We start from the raw sequence: 21,777 nt of genomic DNA, 5'->3' as shown, positions 1-21,777 counted from the left end.
AGCTGTGATGCTCAGATGTCAAAACTAAAGAAAAAAATTCTTTATAGTGTCTGTAAATCTGGGAACTCCCTGCTACAGGATGTTGTGTTGGCTAAAAGTTTAGTTTCAGGAGAGGACTACACAAGTTCATGAGAGAAGAATTCACTGAGAATTACTAGATATACAGAAATCATGCTTGGCTCAGGAAGTTTCTCAGCTGTAACTGGCTGGAAGCTCAGGGAAAGTGTATGTCCAGTGTTTCATATCTTCCTTGAGCATCCATTCATGACTATTATGAGAAGCAAGATACTGCTCTTACTGGATTCTTGGTCTTACCCGGACTGGTCATTCTTATTTTGAAGCATTACCTATTTCCAGTTTCAAAGTTCCTTCTACATAAATTCTTTTTGCTGAAAAATCCTTACTTAAGAGATGAAGTACCAGAGATTATAAAAAGCCTTATATGGTTGGGATTAATCCATAGCTGGGTAAGTTTCCTACATTAATACCTTCATTTTGAGTCTTTTAGGTCCCACGTTTGCATTCTGGCAGGTTATGTGAAGGACCTGACCCTTAATGATGGTGTCTTTCACTATTACATATTCACTACACTGTGATAAACTATGTTATTTTTTAAAAAAATAGATTATACTGCACCTTTAGATATGCAAGTAAAAAGAAAATATGGATATCAATTATTAGTCTCCTTTTGAGGCATTAACTGTATATATTTATATTCTGAGCATACTGATATATACACCTTGAAGGCAAGACAGCTATTGTTTACACAGTACATGCACACATGTGACCATAAAAAGCAGTACATATTTTTCCCTTTTGTTTCCTTTCCCACTTCTACTCAACACAGAGAAAATTTTTGTTTCTGTCTGATTTTGACCAGTGTTGTTGATTTTCTACATATCTCCTACCTTTGAAGTTCTTTAATATTATCTTTGAGGATTTTCTTTTAGATTTCCAGCTTCCAGCCCTTGCAACAGCATTCCCTGACATACCTTTTGATGTTTTTGTAGGTCACTGACGTACAGCTTTTACCTGCCAGCAGACTTCAAAGCCTGTAATGTTTGGCAGCCAAGCCTGTCTCAGAGATTTTTCTATTGGCTGGAAGAAGTTACTGACATTAGATGGCAAAAGCTCCATCAGCACTGGAGTCACATTCCTACGCTGAAGAAGATTGCTTGTGTTGCTTTCTTGATTATATTCTGCTTCATGGCTAAATCTTGAATTGGAGGTTGCCAGTCTGAAGAGGATGGTCTCCAAAGCCGCTCTGCAAAACAGTATGAGGGTGGCAAGGAAGAACCAGCCCAGGTTTGTGGCCTGCCCTCAGTAAAGATCTCTGATTCTAGGAGAATGGAATTTGCTTCTCCATAGGCTTATACCTACTTGGACTGCTCTTCTCAGAGCAGCTACCAACAGTGTCTGCCAAAGCAAAAGGGCTCTCTGCAGTCATCTTGACCTGACATGTGGTCTAAGTCTCCTCATATCGTAAGTGGGGACCACCATCTTTCCAAGTCATGGGGCAAGCTAGGGTACTCACAGGGAATCCCCACATCTTCCTACCAAGACAAGTTAATTCACAGGAGAAAGCTGAGGAGGGTCTCCAGTCTGAGTGCATTCTGTCACAGCTCAGGCAACATCAGTGGCTTTTCCATTCATGAGATTTGCAAACCTGCCAACTTTGATTTCTTATTTATGCTGTTATCAAACACAGTTCCATACTGCTAAGGCATCAGTGAACCAATAACAACTTGAACATACACAAGCTGGGCTTGGGTTATTTATTTTTATTTAATACTGCAGTTTCCTGTTTATATATAAAATGTGGATATCTCATTAGGGCTACATATTTATAATATTTGCTGAAACTAAACTCCTTTTTAATAGCTATCAGCAAATGCAAGGCATTTATGGCTTTTGTCAGAATATAATTATTAAAATACTGTGGTTTACAGTGTAGTGAACTGTACTCTGTATTTTTATGCCATATACATAACCAAAAGTAAGAGCGTTACACACTTCTTTTGTTGACATTTAACCATAAGTATCATATTGGGTTATTTTACCTAGGTGATATGACAGAAATAGATCAGTTCTATTAGCTCATCGCTTAACTCTTCTGTGATCAGTATCATATTTCAAAATATATACTGCTTTTTTAGATACAGCAATTTTATTTTCTCAGATTTGCATATATATACATAAAATAATAATGGTCCTGATTTTGTACATATTATTCAGCAAGGAGCTTCTCAAAGAGCAGAAAACCTAGCTTCCATTGCACAAGAAAATGTTAAATAATAATAAATAACATATGTCACTGAAACCAAGACCAGAGTCTGTTCTCACATCTGTTACTCAAATCTTGTATTACTATAGCATCTGCTGTCTTGGAGCTAATCAGATTCATCATTACTATTTAAAGCAAAACCAGGAAACAAAACAGGCAAACCACTGCTGGTGTTGGATGAGCAACTTTTGGGCCAAGTCCAGTGAGAGACTGATGGGCTATAACGCTTGGTGTCCCAGCCCATGGCCTGCAGGGAATCCTGTATTAGGCACCTACACTCCCTGTATTGTGAATAGAAAGATTTAGGAGCCTCATTATAGGACAGCTGAACAACCTGTGCCCTGAGCAAAGAGCCATTAAGGTCAGTAGGAAATCCCCTTCAGGAACTCAGGTGCTGCACCTAGGCTGTGGGAAGGTTCACAGCTGAGATCTGCTCAGGAATTGACCCTTGGGACCAGGCATCTACAACCATTTCATCAGAAACTGAATAGAGTTCGCTATTTTTACTGAAGCTTTTGTACAGTAGTTCAGGGATTAGCATACTCAAAGGTATTTAAGAGGTGTTTGGTAACTTTCTTTCCCTTAAAGTGCCCATACCTGTATTTTTTCTACTTGCATTTATTTATATCAGATCTGTTCACACGGACAAGTCTCCCAACTGCACGACAGCTGTTATAATTACATTACTTGAGTGAATATCCAGTACTTTGAAAGAAACAAAATAGTGATGGGTGGAAAAGCTCAGAGTAGCAAGTCCTCTTCCAGAAGCTTTGTCTGAAGCTCATATTCATGATCAAGAGGCACTCATAATTATCATTGACAGAAACGAGCAGATTTTTTTAGATGAGAAACACCACCAACAAATTATGTAAACTGTTGCAGGACTAGAGCCCTCTTCTGAGGCTCATCTTTGTTGCTAATCTAGTTACATGTTACAGAGTCCTCATGACAATATTGCCTCAGGAGATTGATCTGAATTCACTAACACTGGAAGAGACTTAACACTATACTGTCAAAAGCTATAAACACATTGTAATCACTTTAGTAACTTTATTAAACATTATTATGCCTTCTAGCATATATGTTCACCAGTGTTCAATAAAGTGGGGGGTGTCATTTTAACGACCTAAATCAATACAAGGCAGACTGTAATTAATTTGGTAAGATGTTAGAAAGAACTTGACTGAGATATTCAGGTTATAAAGTCCAGGATGAAAACCACTGAATGAGCTCCTTGTACCAAAAATACTTCCTCAGATAATGTGACCAACTTATGAAGCTCAGTAAAGCTTCAGATCAGCCATACATTATGGCTGGATTATGTTTTCCTAGCCTTGGTAATATTATAGTCAGATGCTGCCTCTGTAGTTAGAAAGCAGAATAATCAGATAGATCCACTTTAGCATAGACCTTAATTATCTATGAGCTATAGTAAGGATAAAGTATACTTTACTCTGTAACGATGAGAATAAGGTGTATTTTCCAGTTCTTTTTGGTCCTGAAGTACCAAATACTGGCCATTTGTCATGCACAGGAGAACACAGTCCATACCTTTCACTTCCCTATATCTGAGCAGTTCAGATGCTGTTATAATAGCACACATAGTCACTATGCTTCAGATTCACCATGATTAGCTCAGTTGTCCTAACTAGCCAGTATCAGCCATCTTTATGCTTTAGCCACACCCATTAAACAAGGTTCACTTACACTCTTAGGAGGAGAATACCTATACTGAGAAGAATATATCTTGTTATGAGCGCAGTATAAGGCAGGTTTTTTTGTTTATATAATTGCAAGGTGCTAGGAATAGTTTTGGTAGTTTGGGTTTAACACTTTTTTTTTCTTTTTTTCTTCCCAGGGTGCAGAAAAAAATCCAGAAAACATATATAATTGTATCCGAAACAGATATATTGGCAATAAAACTGAACATGAAACCGTTTCTTCCTGCACAAACTGTGTAACAGCTGAGATATCAACAATGCTGATCTTCAGCTCAGTCTCCTTTATTTGTCTAGGCTCCAACATAAAAATATGATCTCTGGCAACAAAACTGCACATGGAAGCCAAATAGAGTCTGTGAGAGTAGCACAGAAAACCCTAAACCACAATGAGAAAAATCTATTCCAACTTCATCTACAGCAGGTTGTGAGGTTGCAGCTCTCTACCCCATCACAAACTATCATGCTTGGCTTTGCCAGCACTGAGGCAAGCCATACTCACTCTCTTGGCAAAATGATCCCAGTGAACTGTAATACCTTTAACCATAGGGGTTCTTTTAACCTGGATCATTTTGTCAGGACTGGATTTGGACAATCATGCCACAACATCAGAGGCAGAAGAAGGAAGGAAGAGGCAAAAGCATAGATCTGGAAGTAGAAACCACTTAATCACATGCAGTGCATTTGATTGCTACTTAAGGACCTTATCTGCTCTCCCAACCTGAAGTACACTGTTCTCTCTGGCAAAGAAATATTTTTAACTTATCCTCCATTTTTCTCTAACAATAGTTATGAAACTATGGAGGATTAGTGTCCTTGTTTGCTACACTTGAATTGGCTTACTGTTGTGTTAGTAATTATGCAAATGAAGGGAAGGAAAAGTTTCTAGCTACCCATTTGGATTTTTTCCCCCCATCTGGTTTATCAAACAATTTAAGCTACTAAAAACTATCAAGAACGTATAAAGGAATTTTTGCTTTACAGCTGAGAGCAGCAGTGGTCAGCATTTTCAGAAGGATTTTGGCACACTCCAGAGCAGTGAGAAAGAAACCCTGTGATAGCAGGAGCCCCCACAGCACCGGCATCTTGAGGGCTTTTAGAAACTGGGTAACACTGTCTCTGTATCTTATAATCTATTTCCAACCTTTAATTCAAAACACAAAGCCAACAGAAGCTACATCACAACCCCCTTCTGCTGCAAGGCAAATCCATCACCGACAGCTTTGCTTACCACCTCTCTCTCAGCTGGCAGGCAGTAGTAACCCTGCTACCCAGAGCACACGAAACCAACAGCCCAGCTGACAGCCTTTAGCAAGATACCACCTACAAGCAGTTCCCAGCCAAACCTCCTGTTCCCTGTAGAAACAGCCTGTTTCTCTGCTAACCCTTAATTGTTGGGCTTTCTCTCCCTTAAATCCAGCTGGTACCGGTACAGCAGGTGGGGCTAACTGAGCCAGGGTGGTTAGCTTCAGGCCTCCTGGCTCCCAAAGTAGCAGGTCGCTGTGCCGTAATTACTGTTGGTTAATAGTGCATTTAGCAAGCTGTGAAGGTTCTGGAAGTTGTTTCCTTCATGCAGTCTTTCCTCTCATTCCTCACCACCCACTGTCCTCCTTGGCAATTGCTAGTTAAGGTGGAAGTTTTTAAGAAACTGCTTGTTAAAAGTTAGGAAAGGGGGTGCTGCCCATGCCAGTGGCAATCCTTTTCCCTGGAGGATTAGCAAATGGAGTTGTTCTGTGTCTAGCTGTATTTCTGACATCACACTTCCAGCCTTGCATCATTTTTGAGGAATAGTTTATGATGGTATGTAGTTCATCGTAAGCAAGGCATGTTGTTATACAAAAAGAGGAAAGACCAGAAGAGTTTTATTTTAGATCAGTTGATATAACTGTGTCCTGGTTTGGTCTGGGGGAGAGTTAATTTTCTTCCTAGTAGCTGGTACAGTGCTGTGGTTTGGATTTAGTGTGAGAATAATGTTGATAACACACTGATGTTTTAGTTGTTGCTAAGTAGCACTTATCACAAGTTAAGGATTTTTCAGTTTCCCATGCTCTGCCAGCAAGCAGGTGCACAAGAAGCTGGGAGGGAGCACGGCCAGGACAGCTGACCTGAACTAGCCAAAGGGTTATTCCATACCATAGGGCACCATGCTCAGTATATGAACTGCGGGGAGTTGGCTGGGAGGGGCGGATCGCTGCTCGGGCATCGGTCAGAGGGTGGTGAGCAATTGCATTGTGCATCGCTTGTCTTTTCTTGGGTTTTATCTCTTTCTCTCTTTTTGCTATATTCATTTTCATTATAATTATTATTATTACTTTTATTTTAGTCATTAAACTGTTCTTATCTCAACCCACAAGTTTTACTATTTTTTTCCATATCTCCTACCCATCCCACTGGAGGAGGGAGGAGTGAGTGAGTGGCTGCATGGTGCTTGGTTGCCAGTTGGGGTTAAACCACAAAAAACTGAAAAGAAAAAGCAAACAAGTTTTGGGGCATCAGGTTTGAGAATAACTGAGAATAACTGCTCTGCATTAGACTAAATATCAGCTAGATCATCTGAGAGAAAAAAACAGGCAATAATTGTGAAATAGAGAAGAGATTAGTGGAGAAGAGGACTGTTAGCAGGGGGACAGGTGATTAAGTGATTATCTCCTGTAGAAGAGAGAGAGGCCTAGTTCATCCAGTTAAAAAGCATGGAGGGATTATTTTGGGGGTGAATTGTAATTAGCCATTAAACAAAACCCATCATTTTTAATACCTGCTAAAGCTATGAATTTCATTTCCCTTGCTCATCTTTTGAAGTGTTTTGTGGTCTGCCTTGAAGATCGGGACTGAGAAGAGAGAGATGGCTGATCCCTGGGTGAGAAGCATGTCTGCAGATGAGGTGCTTCTGTTCTCTATCAGTTGGCTCTGCAGGTTCATTCCAGTGCATAATGGCTGCTGCAGTTTCACCCACATAGCTCCCCTAAGGGCATTTGGTGTACTGGCTGAAATGTAGGATGTTCTAGGAAGTGCGAATGAATCTGGGTATCTGGATGGGTTCTCAGGTAGGTGGGTGGCATTTATTACTGCCAAAATGGAGATCTCACAAGAGAAAATATAAATTCTTTTATAAACCAGCAGCAGATGCAATGTGGCTGGGAGAACAATTTTCTGAGTTTTCTCAGACTTTATACAAATAATTTTCAGGTTTGATTTCTAGCTGTTCTTCACTGACTGTTCATTAAAACTTAAAATGTAGCTGTGGGCAAGGTTTTGTTTTACCAAAAATGTCACATTATCTCCTTTAACAGGAACTGAGTCTTGAACTGTTTTCTGATATACAAATGATGTTTGGCCTTTTGCAGGAACCTGTATATAACATTCTCAGAAATAAATAGTTTATGGAAATACTTCTTGAAAGCAGAATTCTGCTCACTGGAATGTAAGCAGAAGGTGGAAACTTCTACCAAGTTACCTCTCTAAGTAATTTGTTTAAAATTATTTACAGTGATGCTCAGTGTATGGCTAGAATTGGGTTCCCTTCTCAGCTGTTGCTTCCTTTGCTGACTTGGCAGTTAACAGTAATAGCAAATACTCAGCTCTGTATTGAGCTCTTATTGCTCACAGTAAGCTATATAGTCGTAATTTATGTCTTCTGGCACTTCTGCAGATACATAGTATAGAGACTATGTATTTTGAAACTGACTTAACAAATGTCACTTTCCCAGTTCTAGTTAATGTTAATGCTGCTATCTAAAAATGTTTCTTTTAACAGTGATTGGAAGCTGCGGTGTGGAGAAACTTTCATCAGGCAAGCTCTTCCTTGGATTTCTTAGGCACTTTTGTGTGAGTAAAGTACTGTTCTCAGTGAGAAGGGAGAAGCAGATACTTGGAGTTTACTCCATAGATTGGTTTTATTGGTGTGGGGTGGTTTTTTTTGTAAAAGAGATGTGCTATAGTTTTATTTCACTGTGTGCACATGCTCTATCAGGAAAAAAAATATATTAAAGAATCGCCCAAGTGGCTCTTAATGAGTTACAGATTTCAGTGGCTGCTCACAGGAGAATTCAGCACTTTTAATGAAAACAGATTTGATTTTGATGTCTCTTCTTGGTGAAGACGTTGAGACACTACTATTTTTATTGCCCCAGTCTTAACTATTTGCCTAATAACTGATTGTTTGTTCCAAGCAAACTATGATAGTTGGATGAAGTCCAGAAAAAAAGATGACTTTAAATAACCTTTCACCTGCTCAATTTCTGTTGCTTCCCTGAAGCCTGAGTTAGTGATGCTGTAGGTTATACTTGGCTAAAAAGGGGCAAGAGCCCTGTAGTCTATCAAATGATGACCAACATACAGCAGCTGTCAGACCCTTAATCCTCCTTCCAGTTTATCCACTACAGCAGAATTTGCAAGCTGTGATGTACACCTGGCCTTTTATGCAAGACATATTTTCTTGAAGGTAGATCTGTTATTTCCATTCTCTTTCATGTAATATTTTTCAAGTCGATGTAGGAGGTAATCAGCACTGTACAGTCTGAGACATGGCTGCAGCTGGTTTAGTGCTAGTCTTGATTCAGGGGGAATGCAGAGGGTTCTGTATTCAATTTGGCAGCCAAACTGAAAGTAGGGAGGAAAAAAGCTCTGAACAACTAAAATGAAAAAGGACAATTGTTTGTTGTTTTACTTTGAGGAAAACACAAAACTTCGCTTAATGTTCACGTAATGTGGCAGATGTGGGCTTAGATCCTTTTTTCAAAAGATGTTTGAAGCTAGGCCTCCCACAATGTAGAATACTTTTATGTTTTAAATCAAAAGTTCCTGAAACAAAATATTTCAGAGCATAAAAACATGTAATCCTAGTATTTCTGATTTTTGTTGCTTCCAGTTTGACCTCTGGAACTGATTTTTTTTTTTTCTTCAAATAAACAATTCACCCCCAAAAATGTACTAAATTAGTGTATGGACACAGGTTTGCCTATGTGGGAGCCAAGATGAGAGAGAGAAGACTAACGTATGGGGGGCTGAAGCATTACAAAATGTATGTCTACTTCAGAAACAGTGAAAGGACTAGAGCTGGGTATGTACTTGGAACAGCTGAGTTTATTCTTCCTTGCATTTTCTAAAATGTGCCTGGGAATGGTGTAATTGTGACAAGATAAAGCCACTTCTGTTTTCAGAAAGAGTGTCTGTAAGGAAGAAAGTCTGCTGTAGCTGTATGCTTTTCTTTCTAACAGAGGTTTGGCAGACCAAATAGTATCCATTGCTTTGTATTCTACCTATTGATAAGTATAGGTGGAATTTCTTGTTTATCTTTTTTATTTGCTATTGGACACTTATCTAATGGTTTCAATGACTTTTCCCACAATAAACCTTTAATACTTTTTCTGATGATGTGATTGTTGATTGTACTATTTAACTTCCATTCCCTACCGTAGTTCCTTGCTTTCACGTTAAATTAGTTTACAATTGTTTACTCTGGCCTGATTTTGACTTCTGCTGGATCAGTCACCTGAATGATCAAAATCTTTTTGAAGCTCAGGGCATTGTTTTCTTTGTTTGCTTTTCTCCATACTTAGAAGACTTGAAGAATTTATAACCATTTACTGGATTTCTAAATTTACATCATATTTTATTTAGGAATTTTTTAAGGTAAAGAAAAGTTTTTGAACAGTGCTTAATATTGACACTAGAGATAAGTAATGTCACAGCTTGATTTGGTTGCTTAGTTTCAGGCTTTACAAATTCCAATAGAAATGGAATAAAATTCTTCCAGTAGAAGAAATTATGGCATATATGGAGAGGAAGAATGAACCAAGGAGAAGGTTGGTGCTCTGAAACAATATCCTGAATGGGTAGTGGGCTGGAGTGGCTGGTGAAGGAGACTGGAGCAAGGATGGGGAATTTGAAGATGTAAAGTCTGAAACTGCTAGGGTTGAGGGACTGGGCTAAGAATTAGCTGCTGAGGGTTTTGATATGTTATCAAAAGGACATCCCATTCCAGAGCTTGAGCATCAGATCCAAGATCACTGAATTTAAATGGCCTTTTATTAGTGAGGAATAAAGTGTGGTTTTGTAGTCCCTGACTCTAGAAGATGGAAAAATTACTGCTGCCGTCAGTCATTGTGAGCTGACATAACAAAAGTCTGTACAGAGGTCCAAAGGTCCTGATGCTGCTGGGATCTATCTGTATGATTTCTGTATGATGCTGCAGATTTCTGCTTTTCCAGCTTCTTTTTCTTCTTAGCCATCAAAATGTTCACATATGTGCACACACAACTGAATTCAGAAGCTAAATTATGCCAGAATTTGGACTGTCTGGGTAGCTGAATCCACTCCCATCCTGGGGGTAGAGTCTGACATTGTTGTTACAGTTTGATTTTGTAACTGCTTTTATTTTCCCTAAATAGCCAATAGAGCTCACCCAGAAATAAAAGCGAGCTGAGTATAGTAGAAAGCACAGTGTGTGTGTGCGCGCACATCTTACTCGCTCATAAGAATACTGGAAGCTGCGCAATGAATCACATACTAGATGCAGGAGTAGAAAGCGTGGGAGGTTGAGTATGAGAAATACATTCTCCCCTCTGCCACAGTGGTTTTGCTCCTTGTTGGGCAAATCACTTCAAAGTAAATGCTGTTTCCTAAACACCACGCCGCCTGGATGCGGACCTCTCCTCCCCTCGGGAGCTCGCTGTGCGTCCCCCGGTGTTCCCCGGGCTCTGCATGCCCGGCAGCCCCGCACTCCTTCCCGGAGGAGGTGCGGGCTGTGCCTCCCGCTGAAGCGGCGGCTGAGAGGCCGTCGTTCGGCGGGGCAGCTGCCGCCCGGTGCTTCCCCCGCCGGCTGCCTGCCGGCCAGGACGATACGGCGGGAGCGGGAGGGCGAATCCTCCCTTCCCCTGTCCCGCCGGCCATTGTTCGGCTTATCGACCCGATCTCGCATCTCCGCGGCCGCCCTGCCCGGCTCCGCGGGACTCGCTGCGCGCCGGCGGGAGGAAGGGGGACGGGGCACACGCGGGGCTCCGCCCCCGCAGCGCGCGGCTGGCCAATGGCGGGCTGCGGGCGGGAGGGGGCGGCGCCGGCAGCGGCGGCGGCCCCGGGGGCGGCGGCGGCGCGGGCCGCGGTGTGGGGAGGGCGCTCCATGGGCAGCGGGGCGGGAGTGCGCAGGGCCCGCGGCGGCCCGGCTGCTGCCTGCACTCGGCCGCCGCTCTCCGGTAAGGGCCGCTGCCACGGGGGAAGGTGGGACACGGCGCGGCGGGAGGGAGGGGAGTGCGGGCGTCGTCTGTCGCCGCCGGGAGGAGCCGCGCGGGAGCGTGGGGCAGGGCGGCGGCGAGTGGCCGGGGGAGTGGGGGCGGCTGGAGGGGCCCGGCGCCCCTCTTCCGCTCCCGTCGGGTCCCCGGCTGAAGGGTCCCGTCGCCCCTCCGAGCCCTCTTCTCCGCGCGGCGGGTCCCCGGAGCGGTACGGGGCGGGGGCCGAGGGCCCACCTCCGCCCTGCCCCGCACCTCACGCGGTCTCCCGGCGGCGCTGGGCGGCTTCTGCCCGCTACCTGCCGCGCCGCCGCTCCCCCCGCGGCCAGGCGGCTGCGGGGAGATCCCTGGCCGCGGAGGACGTGCGGTCTGGCGGCGGCGGGCCGCCAGGAATGCGCGGCGGGGGCAGGGCGGAGCGCCGACCCCCGCTCGGGGCACGGGGAGCGGCCCTGCCCCCGGCCGGGGGCTGGCAGCTGTCGAGGGACGTGGCCCCTTCGGCAGCGTCTTCTCTTTTTCCTTTTTTTTTTTTTTCTTTCTTTCTTTCTTTCTTTCCCTGCCGCGGAAATTGTGCTGGGAGAGCAAATTTCTGAAATATCTGGCGCTTTATTTTTTTTCCTTTTTCCGTCGGGACTGGTAATGGCTCGCTCTTAACCAGAGGAGTCTGGAGGCGTTTATAGAAAAGCTGGTGGACGCTTTTCGTTTTCAAAGCCAGAGTCTCCTGAAGAAATATGAAACACTTCTCAATAATGAAAGGCATGTGTTCGGTGAGGGAAACTTTTCCCCATCTGTGTTGTAAGGCAGGAGGAGCAGACGTGAGGGCTAATATTTATGAGGAAAAGGTGACTGTTGTACTAAACTGCTCAGTTTTGGTTCTGCTGCTACTTTACAGCAAAAGTTTCTCTCAAGTTTTTCCCATTCCAGAACACTTTGTCATCACTTCTATAATTTTCAAAGTGGTAGTATTATTGTGCTACTTACTGCTCATCTGAATGAAAAAAATTGCAACGTATGTCTAAAATAACACAGTTTTAAAAGCATGGACTTGCTACAGGAACAGGTCTAAGACATCGTGCTACTTAAAGTTCACTCTGAAACCGGCCAGACTTAAAAGAGGCACATCTTTTAAATAATATGAAAATCTCTGTCTCGATATAAATAGATATCACACTTGTTAAAAGGAGAGAAGGTTATGTGGCTGCTTTTTTTCTGTAATTGCAAGGCAGAATTGCAAAGTAGCTTTATAGCCATGAGAATTATATGTGGGAACAGAAGAAACTTGCTTAAACATTATGTTTAATGTAAACCTCACTTCAATCAACTTGAGGTGTTTGGAATTGCTTAATGATCTGCATTATTTGTATAGTCTCATGTCTGCTCTTACAGGTACTGACTTTAGACAGTAAACAGAAATTAGAGCAGTTAATTTGTGTTAAATTCTGAACTTTTCTTCCCCCTCCCCCCAGCACAGGCTCCCTGGAAGGCCTGCCAGATTAATTACAAAAACAACTCCTTTGACCACATTTCCTCTGATACTTTTAAATTGCAAAGCGAAATAAAGCAGAAATAATGGAAAAATAATTGAAGTGCATTAGAATAATGCCTGTTGAAATATGTAGTGGGAGTGTTCAAAATGTTAAAGGTGCTACTTCAGTTGGTCTAACCAAATACAAACATATGCAGGATAACCCGTTTCAGCCTGCCTTTTTAGATCGTAATAACTTTTAATTTTAGCTAAAAATAGTTGAATTTGAGATTTTGCTGCAGATATGTCTGTTGCCCATGTTAACTTCTTAGCTGTCATGTTCCAATTTGGTCTTTTTTCCCCTGAAGTGTTTACCATATAGTGTAAACATTGAGAATTTCTTCTGGTGTTGAGAGAATAACAGCAGGCATTGTGTGAGCTGCTGGAACCATACCTGACTCCGCCACCTGGAGTTTGCTGCTTTGAAATGAGTCGCTTAACCCGAAATGGGGAAATTTGCAGTAGCATTCTGTTTTTCCTAAACAAAAGGAATGTAGGTAGTTGCTTACTTATACCAATATAATCTCCCCCAAATGTAAGCATTTTTATGGTGGAACTTTTAAGGTGTACGAAAGCAGAGAGCAACACCCTTCAAGATAACTGCACTGAGATTTGCAGATGAACCTTGATACTAAAGTATTTTTAAATCTCTTCACATTTCTTTGTCTTTCCTTCAATTGCCTTTCATATTAAAAGATAGGCTGAAAAGCCCGCATAACTTTCAGGATGTTTTCCTTTCTGAAACGGACTGTGATAGGCCACAGTTTCTTGCTTGGCACAATCTACACAAAGAAAATTCATCCTATCAGATCAAGGCTGCCTATTATCTTAAGAAACAGGATGCTGAATACAGCTTGGTGGTTGATGCAAGAGGGGGATGTTGCTCACGGTCAATATCACATCAAGTGTTTTTGCAGTTGTATTCAGTTGTAGTAATACTTCATGGTAAAGAACTTGATTCTTCCAGCATAAATATTCAGGGAAGAAACTTTTCTCACAGAATAAGCGTCATCATAATTAGCTTTTGAAATACTTTCTGCATACCATTGATTTTTATGCGACGTTGTATCTGCTGTACAAATTAAAATAAAAGTCAAAAACCTTTATAATACTTCAGTTAAACTTTGTAATGTAAAGCAGTATTGTCTTGAAAGTTTTGGGTCTTGTCAGTACAAAAGTATTACTTCACATATATTTCTATACTAATCAGCATTTTTCCTTCTCCTCCACCTCCTCCCCCCCCAATTTTTAAGGGTTTCATCTTCGGCTTGTCAGATGGGCATTAAGCGACACTGAGTGTTAACTGCGAGAGCTCTATAAGCACAGCGGCTGCTGGGATGTTGCGACAGAACGGTGGAAGTAACAAGCGTGGTTTGGGATTAGCCCGACTGTCTACCTCCAACTTCTTCACCATCTCTAATTCAGGAAATTGGGGAATGGGGCGCAGCACCAAGAGCAGCTCTCTGAGCAGCATTAGCTCCAACTCTGACTGCTATGATAATCCTGTTGTGGATCCAGAATATATCATGCAACTGGTGAATGATGTCAGAAAATTTGCAGATGTGCTACTCTATTTGAAGGAAGCTATTCTTTCAGAAGGTGTGTCAGTTGTTCTTTATTCTTAGTTTGTAGATTTTTGAAACTCTCACAACTCCACATGTTTTTAAGTAGTCTTTACTGTGGTTATTCCCCCTTGCCCTTTACCTTCCCCCTTTCTCTTCCCTTCCTCCCCCTTCCCCTCCCCCAGCATGATGATTACGGGAAATGGTGGTTGTTAGTTTGGGTTCTGTATTTCCTCACCAGAACACTGTGCAATCTGTTTCATAATCATAACAAGGGAAAATAGGTTTTTAGCAGCCTGTCTAGGCTGAAGCTAAAAATTAGTGAGACCATCAACTGATTAGTTTTTAACCACCTGAATGTTTTTTGTAATTCCAAATAATTCTGTTAATATTTTGCTGATGTTTTAGTATTCTAGGCTGTTTTGCTTTGGGTTTTGGAAGTCTCATACACTAGTAGTTTGAGTTTTAAGGTAGAATGTAACTCTGCGTTTTCTTCTTCTACAAGGTAAGTATTTACCATCTTCTGCCAGCAGGTGGAAACTGCAAATTTTCTTGCCTATGAAGAGCATGCACTATTGTGTGTTCCCGTTCCTTTAGGGAAATGGTATTAGTCCATTTCTGGTTATCAGCAGGAAAGCTTCTATCTAACTTCTACAGAAATGTTTTCATGTTAATAGCTGAAACGACATCCAGAGCAGTTTTGTCTAAGATGTAAGTGCTGAGCATTTGCAGGCATCTCTGTGTTACAAGTGAGTGCATGCAGCTGAAATAGCTCTGCCAAAAGGTGTGAACAAATCTTAACAGAGCAATAATTTGAGACTAGTGATCACTTCCTGTCCACAGTGTTTTTGGTGAGCACATAGGATGAGTGGAGTTATTTGTGAGGTGAGGTGTCTGGTGCCTACTGACACTGAAATGGACATCCTGTAGGAAAGGACTATCAAAATACTGAAGTGTTCCAGTTGCCACGCAACAATTGTTAATTAACGTTCAGTTTAAAATTTTGGACTCAGAAGATCCAAAAAGCTAACATGAAAGACAGGGCTTGTCTTCTTGTTTTATACTACATTGTGGAATCAATTTGTGAACCTGTGTTGTCCATTTAAAGAATAGTTAACTTATAAAGGAGAGATGTTTCTTTTCCATAGTTAAGTGTTCTTTTTGACCTGTATCCCCAAAGTCTTGTAATATGGTGAGTTCTGTAGTATTGGGCTTGCTTACTGCTGGCTGGAGACAACCTCCTGAAAGCTACATAGTTTGGATTGCATATCTCCATCTTATTTATTTTTGGAAATGTTTGCAGTTCTCTGTCCAAAAATTAACAAAAACTTATTAAGGTGATTGAACAGACTTCTTACACATGAAATTCTGGCTTGTAATACTTGCAGCTTACCACCATCCTGAAATTAATTACACGAATTATTCCAAGGTGGAATCAATTGCAGGGATAGGAAATTAATTTCTTCCTTTTTGGACAACATTAATCTATTGATGTAGATTTTGTTGAGAAGTAAATCTTTGCTCTACAGTTTATGAAATAAGAACTAAAAATAAATTCTGCTACTAGCTACAGAAAAAAAATATTTTGATGTGCATATGCTTCATGCATTTTCAAGGAGTTCAGGAGTGGGAAATATAAGTGGTGCAACAGGGTTGCATCAGTGAGCTCTTGTATTTGCCTCATAAGCATTCCTAGAGTCTGCTGTAGGTCTCTCTGCCTCTTAACCACTGTTCCCTCAGCTTCTATATCTACTGTTCGTTGTAGTATTGCCACTTAGGCAGATTGGTCTAAAAACTCCTTTGTATGCAGAATAACTTCACTCTTGACCATGTGGCTCCCTGTTTGCCAGGGCCAGCCGTTCCACTGCTAGGGTCTGCATCAGTAGGCAGGCTGATTCCAGTGGGTGTGTGCCTCGAATGTCGTACTGGCCGATGGTTGTATTCCCTGTTTGTGTTATCTGAGCTGCCTTGGAAGAGCCTAGCAGTTACCCATGAACATTCACTTAACGTTCTCTTGATGTAGTGATACTATCTTGGATGAAAAAATCTAAGCTATTTTGGATTATAACATTCATGTCTAAACTAGATCATAACTGCCTTTGGATTATAGACTCCTACTGTATTTTGTATGGTACCAGTGCAAGTCGATATATAACATGAAGAATAAGTTGAGATCTCTATAAGGGGGCAGTGTTATATAACTGAAATTTTCTGTAGATTTCAAGGCTATTTCTCTTTGCATTGCTTAGGCTAATATAACTTAATTTCTTACAGTAATCTCATTGTTATAATGCTGAATAAATTTTGGATATTACTTTCAACAAAGGTAAACCCAGCATTGTAACTTTGATTATTTTCAGACTCTCACCCAACAATGTTGTATAAACTGAAATCTAAAAAACTTGGAATCTTCTTGCTGGCACCAAGTAGGAAACTTGTTTCTTAATGATGCTTCACATGAAAAACCAAAACACCTCCACCACCCCCCAAAAAAACCCACACCCCAAACCCACAAACAAAAAGCCCTCTGAATGTAACCATAGAGTTGAAAAGTTCATCAGCTGTTTGGACCTGAGGGAGCTGCAGTTGCCTCTTGTGTTGTGTGAAATGCCATGTGTTCCATCTGCTTCAGTTCTTGCTGTCTTTTTTTTAAATACCCTTTTGAATCTAGGCATTGTACTCACTGGATGTAGCGATCTTATTAGTGATCCAACTTGAGGCATAGGATCAAGATACTTTACCAATGTCTTCATTAAAGAAGAGGTCTGGACATTTTTTTGAACAGAGGTCAATGAATCTAATGCTGTTTCATAACAAATTTTTTGTTTTGAATTTACTTGATGACAGGCTGAACCTGTAGTAGTTGAACTGCACAAACAGTACATCAGTCTCTTGGTCCAGTCTTCAGTTAAATTTCCAGATGAGCAAGGTTGTGTCATATGGCTGATATTAGTACGGGTAGTTATATTATCATCATGTCTTTGTGTTTGAACTGAAAGGTCATGTTCATTTGTAGCATTTGTACTTTATGAAGTCAGAGATAATTGAAATATATTGGGGAGACTCAAAATAAAAATCAGTCTTCTTTCCTTTCTAATAAGAAGAAAATGAAAACAGTTCCTCAGAAATCCCTGCATGGAAGGCCAAACATGAGAGTATATGCTGAATTAATACCTAGAAGACTTGGATCATTACCTGCAATCTGTGCTACGTTTGAGTTTTCAGTTTTAATGATGACATTCTGTGTTCTTGATGTACCCCAGGTTTAGTTCTTCTTTCAGCTTTAATGTACATCCTAAGCACAAACTGTTAAGACCTAATGGCTTGAAAGCTGGTGACTTTTCTCTTTGTGTTTTGAGTTCCAGTAGTAAATTTTCAGCTAAGTGTTGAGAGTGTGAGAGCCTAATTGTTGCCTTCAACTTGTTGCCTTCCTCTTTGAAAAGGTAGGACATACAGTGAAGTACAATCTCAAGGCTGGGGCTATCTGTGATCTTCAGAGGTAGTGGCACTCAAGAAGAGAAGTAACTTTCCCTGGTAGAGAATGTTTCAGGAACATCTATTAGAATTTCAGTTCAAAAGTAATACTGCTTATTGCATAGATATGCAAAGTTGAAAATATATTTAAGAATAGGTATTTATGTATGAGATTTAGTGACACTATAGTCTGGCCCCTTACTGCATATAATAAATTCCGCTGTTGCTTTAAGCAAATGATGCCACTGTGTGGTCTCTGCTTAAATGAGATGCATTTACTCAGGTTTAAAAGGACCACACAAAAGAGTATTTGGGACACAGTCTGAGTTCCTAATTAGAATATATTTTACTAAGTGTTTCACTTTTAAACAGTAAATAGTAGCTTTTACTTGTATCACATCAGAGATGGGGGAAACATTCCTGTTGCCCTAGTCTGAAGATAGCTGCTAGTTTTGTGACATCTGCTTCTTTTTTTTTAAGGAACGTAATGTATGCTTCATACTGTAAGGTCTGCCCTTGGGACTGTGGGAAATACTGTGTTTCATTATGAATAGCTGTAAGGGTAAAATTTGCATGTGGTTTAAAAGTGCAGGAGTAATTATACTTTATACTTTAATATATAATTTTCTTGACTGTGCTTCAGAATATGTTTTGGAATTACTGCTTGCTTTATCACAAACTTTGAAGTAATCTTCAAAGTGTGATATTGTGTGCTTTATGTGGGTAATTCTGCATTCTTTTAATGAGCAAAAACTTTTTTCAAGTTCATCCTATCTTCGACTAATGTAAATTGTAGCTTATTCTAAACTGTTAATATACTCTTTTTTTCCAGATATCTTAGAAAACAGAATAGTAAGATAAAGCTCTTAGTTTTCATCACAGATTTCTCTTCAAGGATCAGATTTTGGTCTCTGTTTTCTTAGAGTTTGATAAGATTTTGAAAAAATTTTTTTTAAAGTGAAGCAGAGGTAAAAATACTGGTGAAGCTGGATGGCCTGATCAGGAATGTATGCATCCTCTTTATAGTAGCACCAATACTTTCAAAAGGATCAGGAATGCTACCTAACTTGAAACCTGTCAGGTCCCTATTTTTGAAGGATAAGAGATTCAGCCCAGTGGGACAATTTCAAAGGTGTGTCAAGTTAAACAGTTTCCTCAAAATAAGGAACTTGTAATCTCTAGTGACTCTAAAACCTTGCTTTAGCACCACAGAGATTGGTATTAATCACATGCTACACTAAAAGCCAGAAGTTGTCTATTGAATGTAGTGCTTGAGGGTCAAAGATTAATGATTTCTCTTCAGCCCTTCCAGGCTTGATAATGTGTGTTTTCTTGGTACTGTCCATATTTTTAGTATGATTAAGGCACTGTAGTATTTTTAGCATTTGATTTTTATTTCTTTTTTTTCTTATAGTGTAAAATATTAATGACCTTTTTCTGAGGCACTGTTTTTGAAAGTCAGTTTGTCTTGTTTTGCTAGGGAAATCTGAAGTTCATTAGCTATTGCAGTGAAGATTACAGATTGAAATTATGGTAATTTATAATACTAGGTGTAATTTTGCTGTTTGTTCTTTATTCCAGTTTTGATGTTTCTCAATGAAAGGTGCTGTCTTTGATACACCTTAAACTGGATGTATTTACCTGTCTAATGACGTCTCATAGTATGAATGCTTGGTAGGTGGGCAAACTGCTCCAAAGAAGAATCTGATAAAGTGTTTAACTTTCTTTGCAACAGTCTCTGGAAGCAATGTTTTGGGGGTTTTTTTTGGTTTTGAGGGAAGTTGGACTGATTTCGTCAAAATTTTTGTGGAAGATGGTGCTGGTTTTTTGTTTGATACAATTTTGTGTCCTAAATAAAAGACCTTTATAGGAGAAGGGAAAGTAAAATGCTGTCAGGGCAGCTAACTTTCAGGACCGTGAGAACATAGTGATTATCAAATGCGTAAACAATCTGCTTGTGAATTGATTAAATGACCTTCAAGAATCCTTGGGAAAAAGCACAAGGAATTCATGTAAAGTGTAGCACATGGTTTCTTATATTCCATGTAGCACAAAAAAAGGGGAAAACAAACTGTCTAGTAGATAATAAATCCTATTACAGAAACGATGTTTGAAGATGTTGACAAATAGTCTGAAGTGGAATTTTAATGTTAATCACTTCCAGGATCTACCGAAGTGTTACATGCTTGTAATATCTGAAGAATATATTCTGTAACTTATTATTAAAATATGACCTTTTTTGTACTTTTTAGCTCTACTCAAACTTAGTCCACAAAGAACTCACTGCATGTTTTAAATGTATTAGCCTGTCATAACATTGTTCATCCTCTTGCTGAACCAAATAAGATGTTAAGAGGTGAATTCTGACAATTTGTATTTGCTGCTTTGGATGTTGTTGTTCCCATAGCAGAGTTGGCAGAAGTGGTCTTGTGAGCCACAGTAGCAGGGAAGCCAGAACTAAACCAGACTGGGGCAGGTGTAAGGCAGCTGGAAGGAGTAACTTCTGAAGGTGCTCCTGCAGAAATTACAGGTTTTTCTCCACCAACAGCTGAATTGATGGTACAGTTCTGTAGCTGTTGAAAATCTAGAAGATGGATGAAAAATTGTTTTCTTACTATAAAGCTTGTTATGTTTAGGGCTCTGTTTTAAACCATGCTAATAGTGTATTTCCACAGCAGTTTAGAGAAGAAACTTAAGCTTGAGCTGCTGTGATCTCTTGCCACTTCTTCCTGGCACCTGGTAGTAGTTCTCTGGTGACTGCATAGCAAGCCAGTTCTGGGGGCAGATCTGCGTGAAAACTAGTCCTAGGAAGAAAGGAACTAGTCTTCAGCCAGATCAGTTCCATGAGCTGACTGGAAGGTTGCACAGAGTACCAGCAAAAGAGGGAGAAGGTGGCTGGCAAAGGAGCAAGTGGCCAGAGGTTAAAATGGAACAAGACTGAGGGTCTAGGCAGAGTTGGCATGGCACTCCACCCTGGTATTACAGCATATGCTGCTAAATCGTGTACCAACTCTTTTGTCTCTTCTATTGAATGCTGGGTCTGACAGGGGTATCAGAAAGGAGGTGGGGGGGAAGAGAACAGCAAGCAGAAAATGCCCTTTGTAGATGGCAAATTAATCAGCCTTCTTGCCTCTGACCTTTTGACATATTTGAATTTGACAGCCATTTTTTAAACTTGCGTTCCTAAAACCTGCTTCTTACATGCAAAGACATATGTGCTTCCAGTCTTTCTGACCTGGAAATTTCTTAGTACACCCTTTCATGTATCTCCAAGTAGTAGTCACTTCTAAACATTAGTTCTCTCAATCTGAAATTGAAACCGTTCTTTAACAAATGTGAAATAGTCTTTCAAGCTAAGAGATATAAAGGATGTAAACAAGGATAAGAACAAGGTAAATACTTCCTTAAACTTTTTTAACAAGAAAAATTATCAATAGGAACCCAAAGCCAGTAGTAGTGTGGGGTTTTTTTAACACATTCTGATGCTTTTTATGGCAAAACTCAGGGGAAAAAAAATAGGCATGTAAACTGCTTCTCTTAGTTGAACTCTAGGACCACAGCAAGCCAGAGATGTCCTGGTCATTTTCCCATGCTTCCCTTACTTTTACACTGTTCTTTCTTCCTGGTCTCTCATGAGCAGAAAGCACCGAGATCCCTGGCTGTGAGTCCTGTTCCTGTCCATGCCAGATTTCTCAAACCTGAGAAGTGCTGCAAAGAAAGCATAAGTTTGATGTACGGCAGAGAACTGTCCATAAGAGAACTAGTGAAGCCTGAATGAAGGCAAGCCCACAACAATCCAACAAAAAGTAGTTTACAGTCAAAGTTCATGGGAGACAGCCATAGCTACAAACCATGCTTTTCCCCAGGAATGTTACACTTAAGCTGGGAGAGAGAACTTTCCACCTTTGTTTCCATTTCACTCCAGATCATTCCACAACCTGTTTTGCCCAAGCTTCTTTTTTTCTAGGAGTCTGCCATCTAGCAGGCTTTTGTT

General features: G+C 40.6%; 1 protein-coding gene across 3 annotated transcripts in view; it reads left to right on the top strand.

The window, feature by feature from the left end:
• The first annotated feature begins 11,100 nt into the window (after window positions 1-11,100).
• Window positions 11,101-21,777, top strand: part of ARHGAP29 (Rho GTPase activating protein 29) — a 53,393-nt gene continuing 42,716 nt past the window's right edge. For all 3 annotated transcript variants that reach the window (XM_074832539.1, XM_074832538.1, XM_074832537.1), the window contains exons 1-2: window positions 11,101-11,192; window positions 14,001-14,346. In XM_074832539.1, the coding sequence (XP_074688640.1) occupies window positions 14,085-14,346 (262 nt within the window). In that variant the 5' untranslated portion in view covers window positions 11,101-11,192; window positions 14,001-14,084. The remainder of the gene's footprint in view (window positions 11,193-14,000; window positions 14,347-21,777) is intronic.

This window comes from Strix aluco, chromosome 8 (genome assembly GCF_031877795.1).
Source record: "Strix aluco isolate bStrAlu1 chromosome 8, bStrAlu1.hap1, whole genome shotgun sequence".
Taxonomy (NCBI): Eukaryota; Metazoa; Chordata; class Aves; order Strigiformes; family Strigidae; genus Strix; species Strix aluco.
Note: the sequence above shows the minus strand (reverse complement) of the source record. Positions and strands in the feature narration are given on the sequence as shown.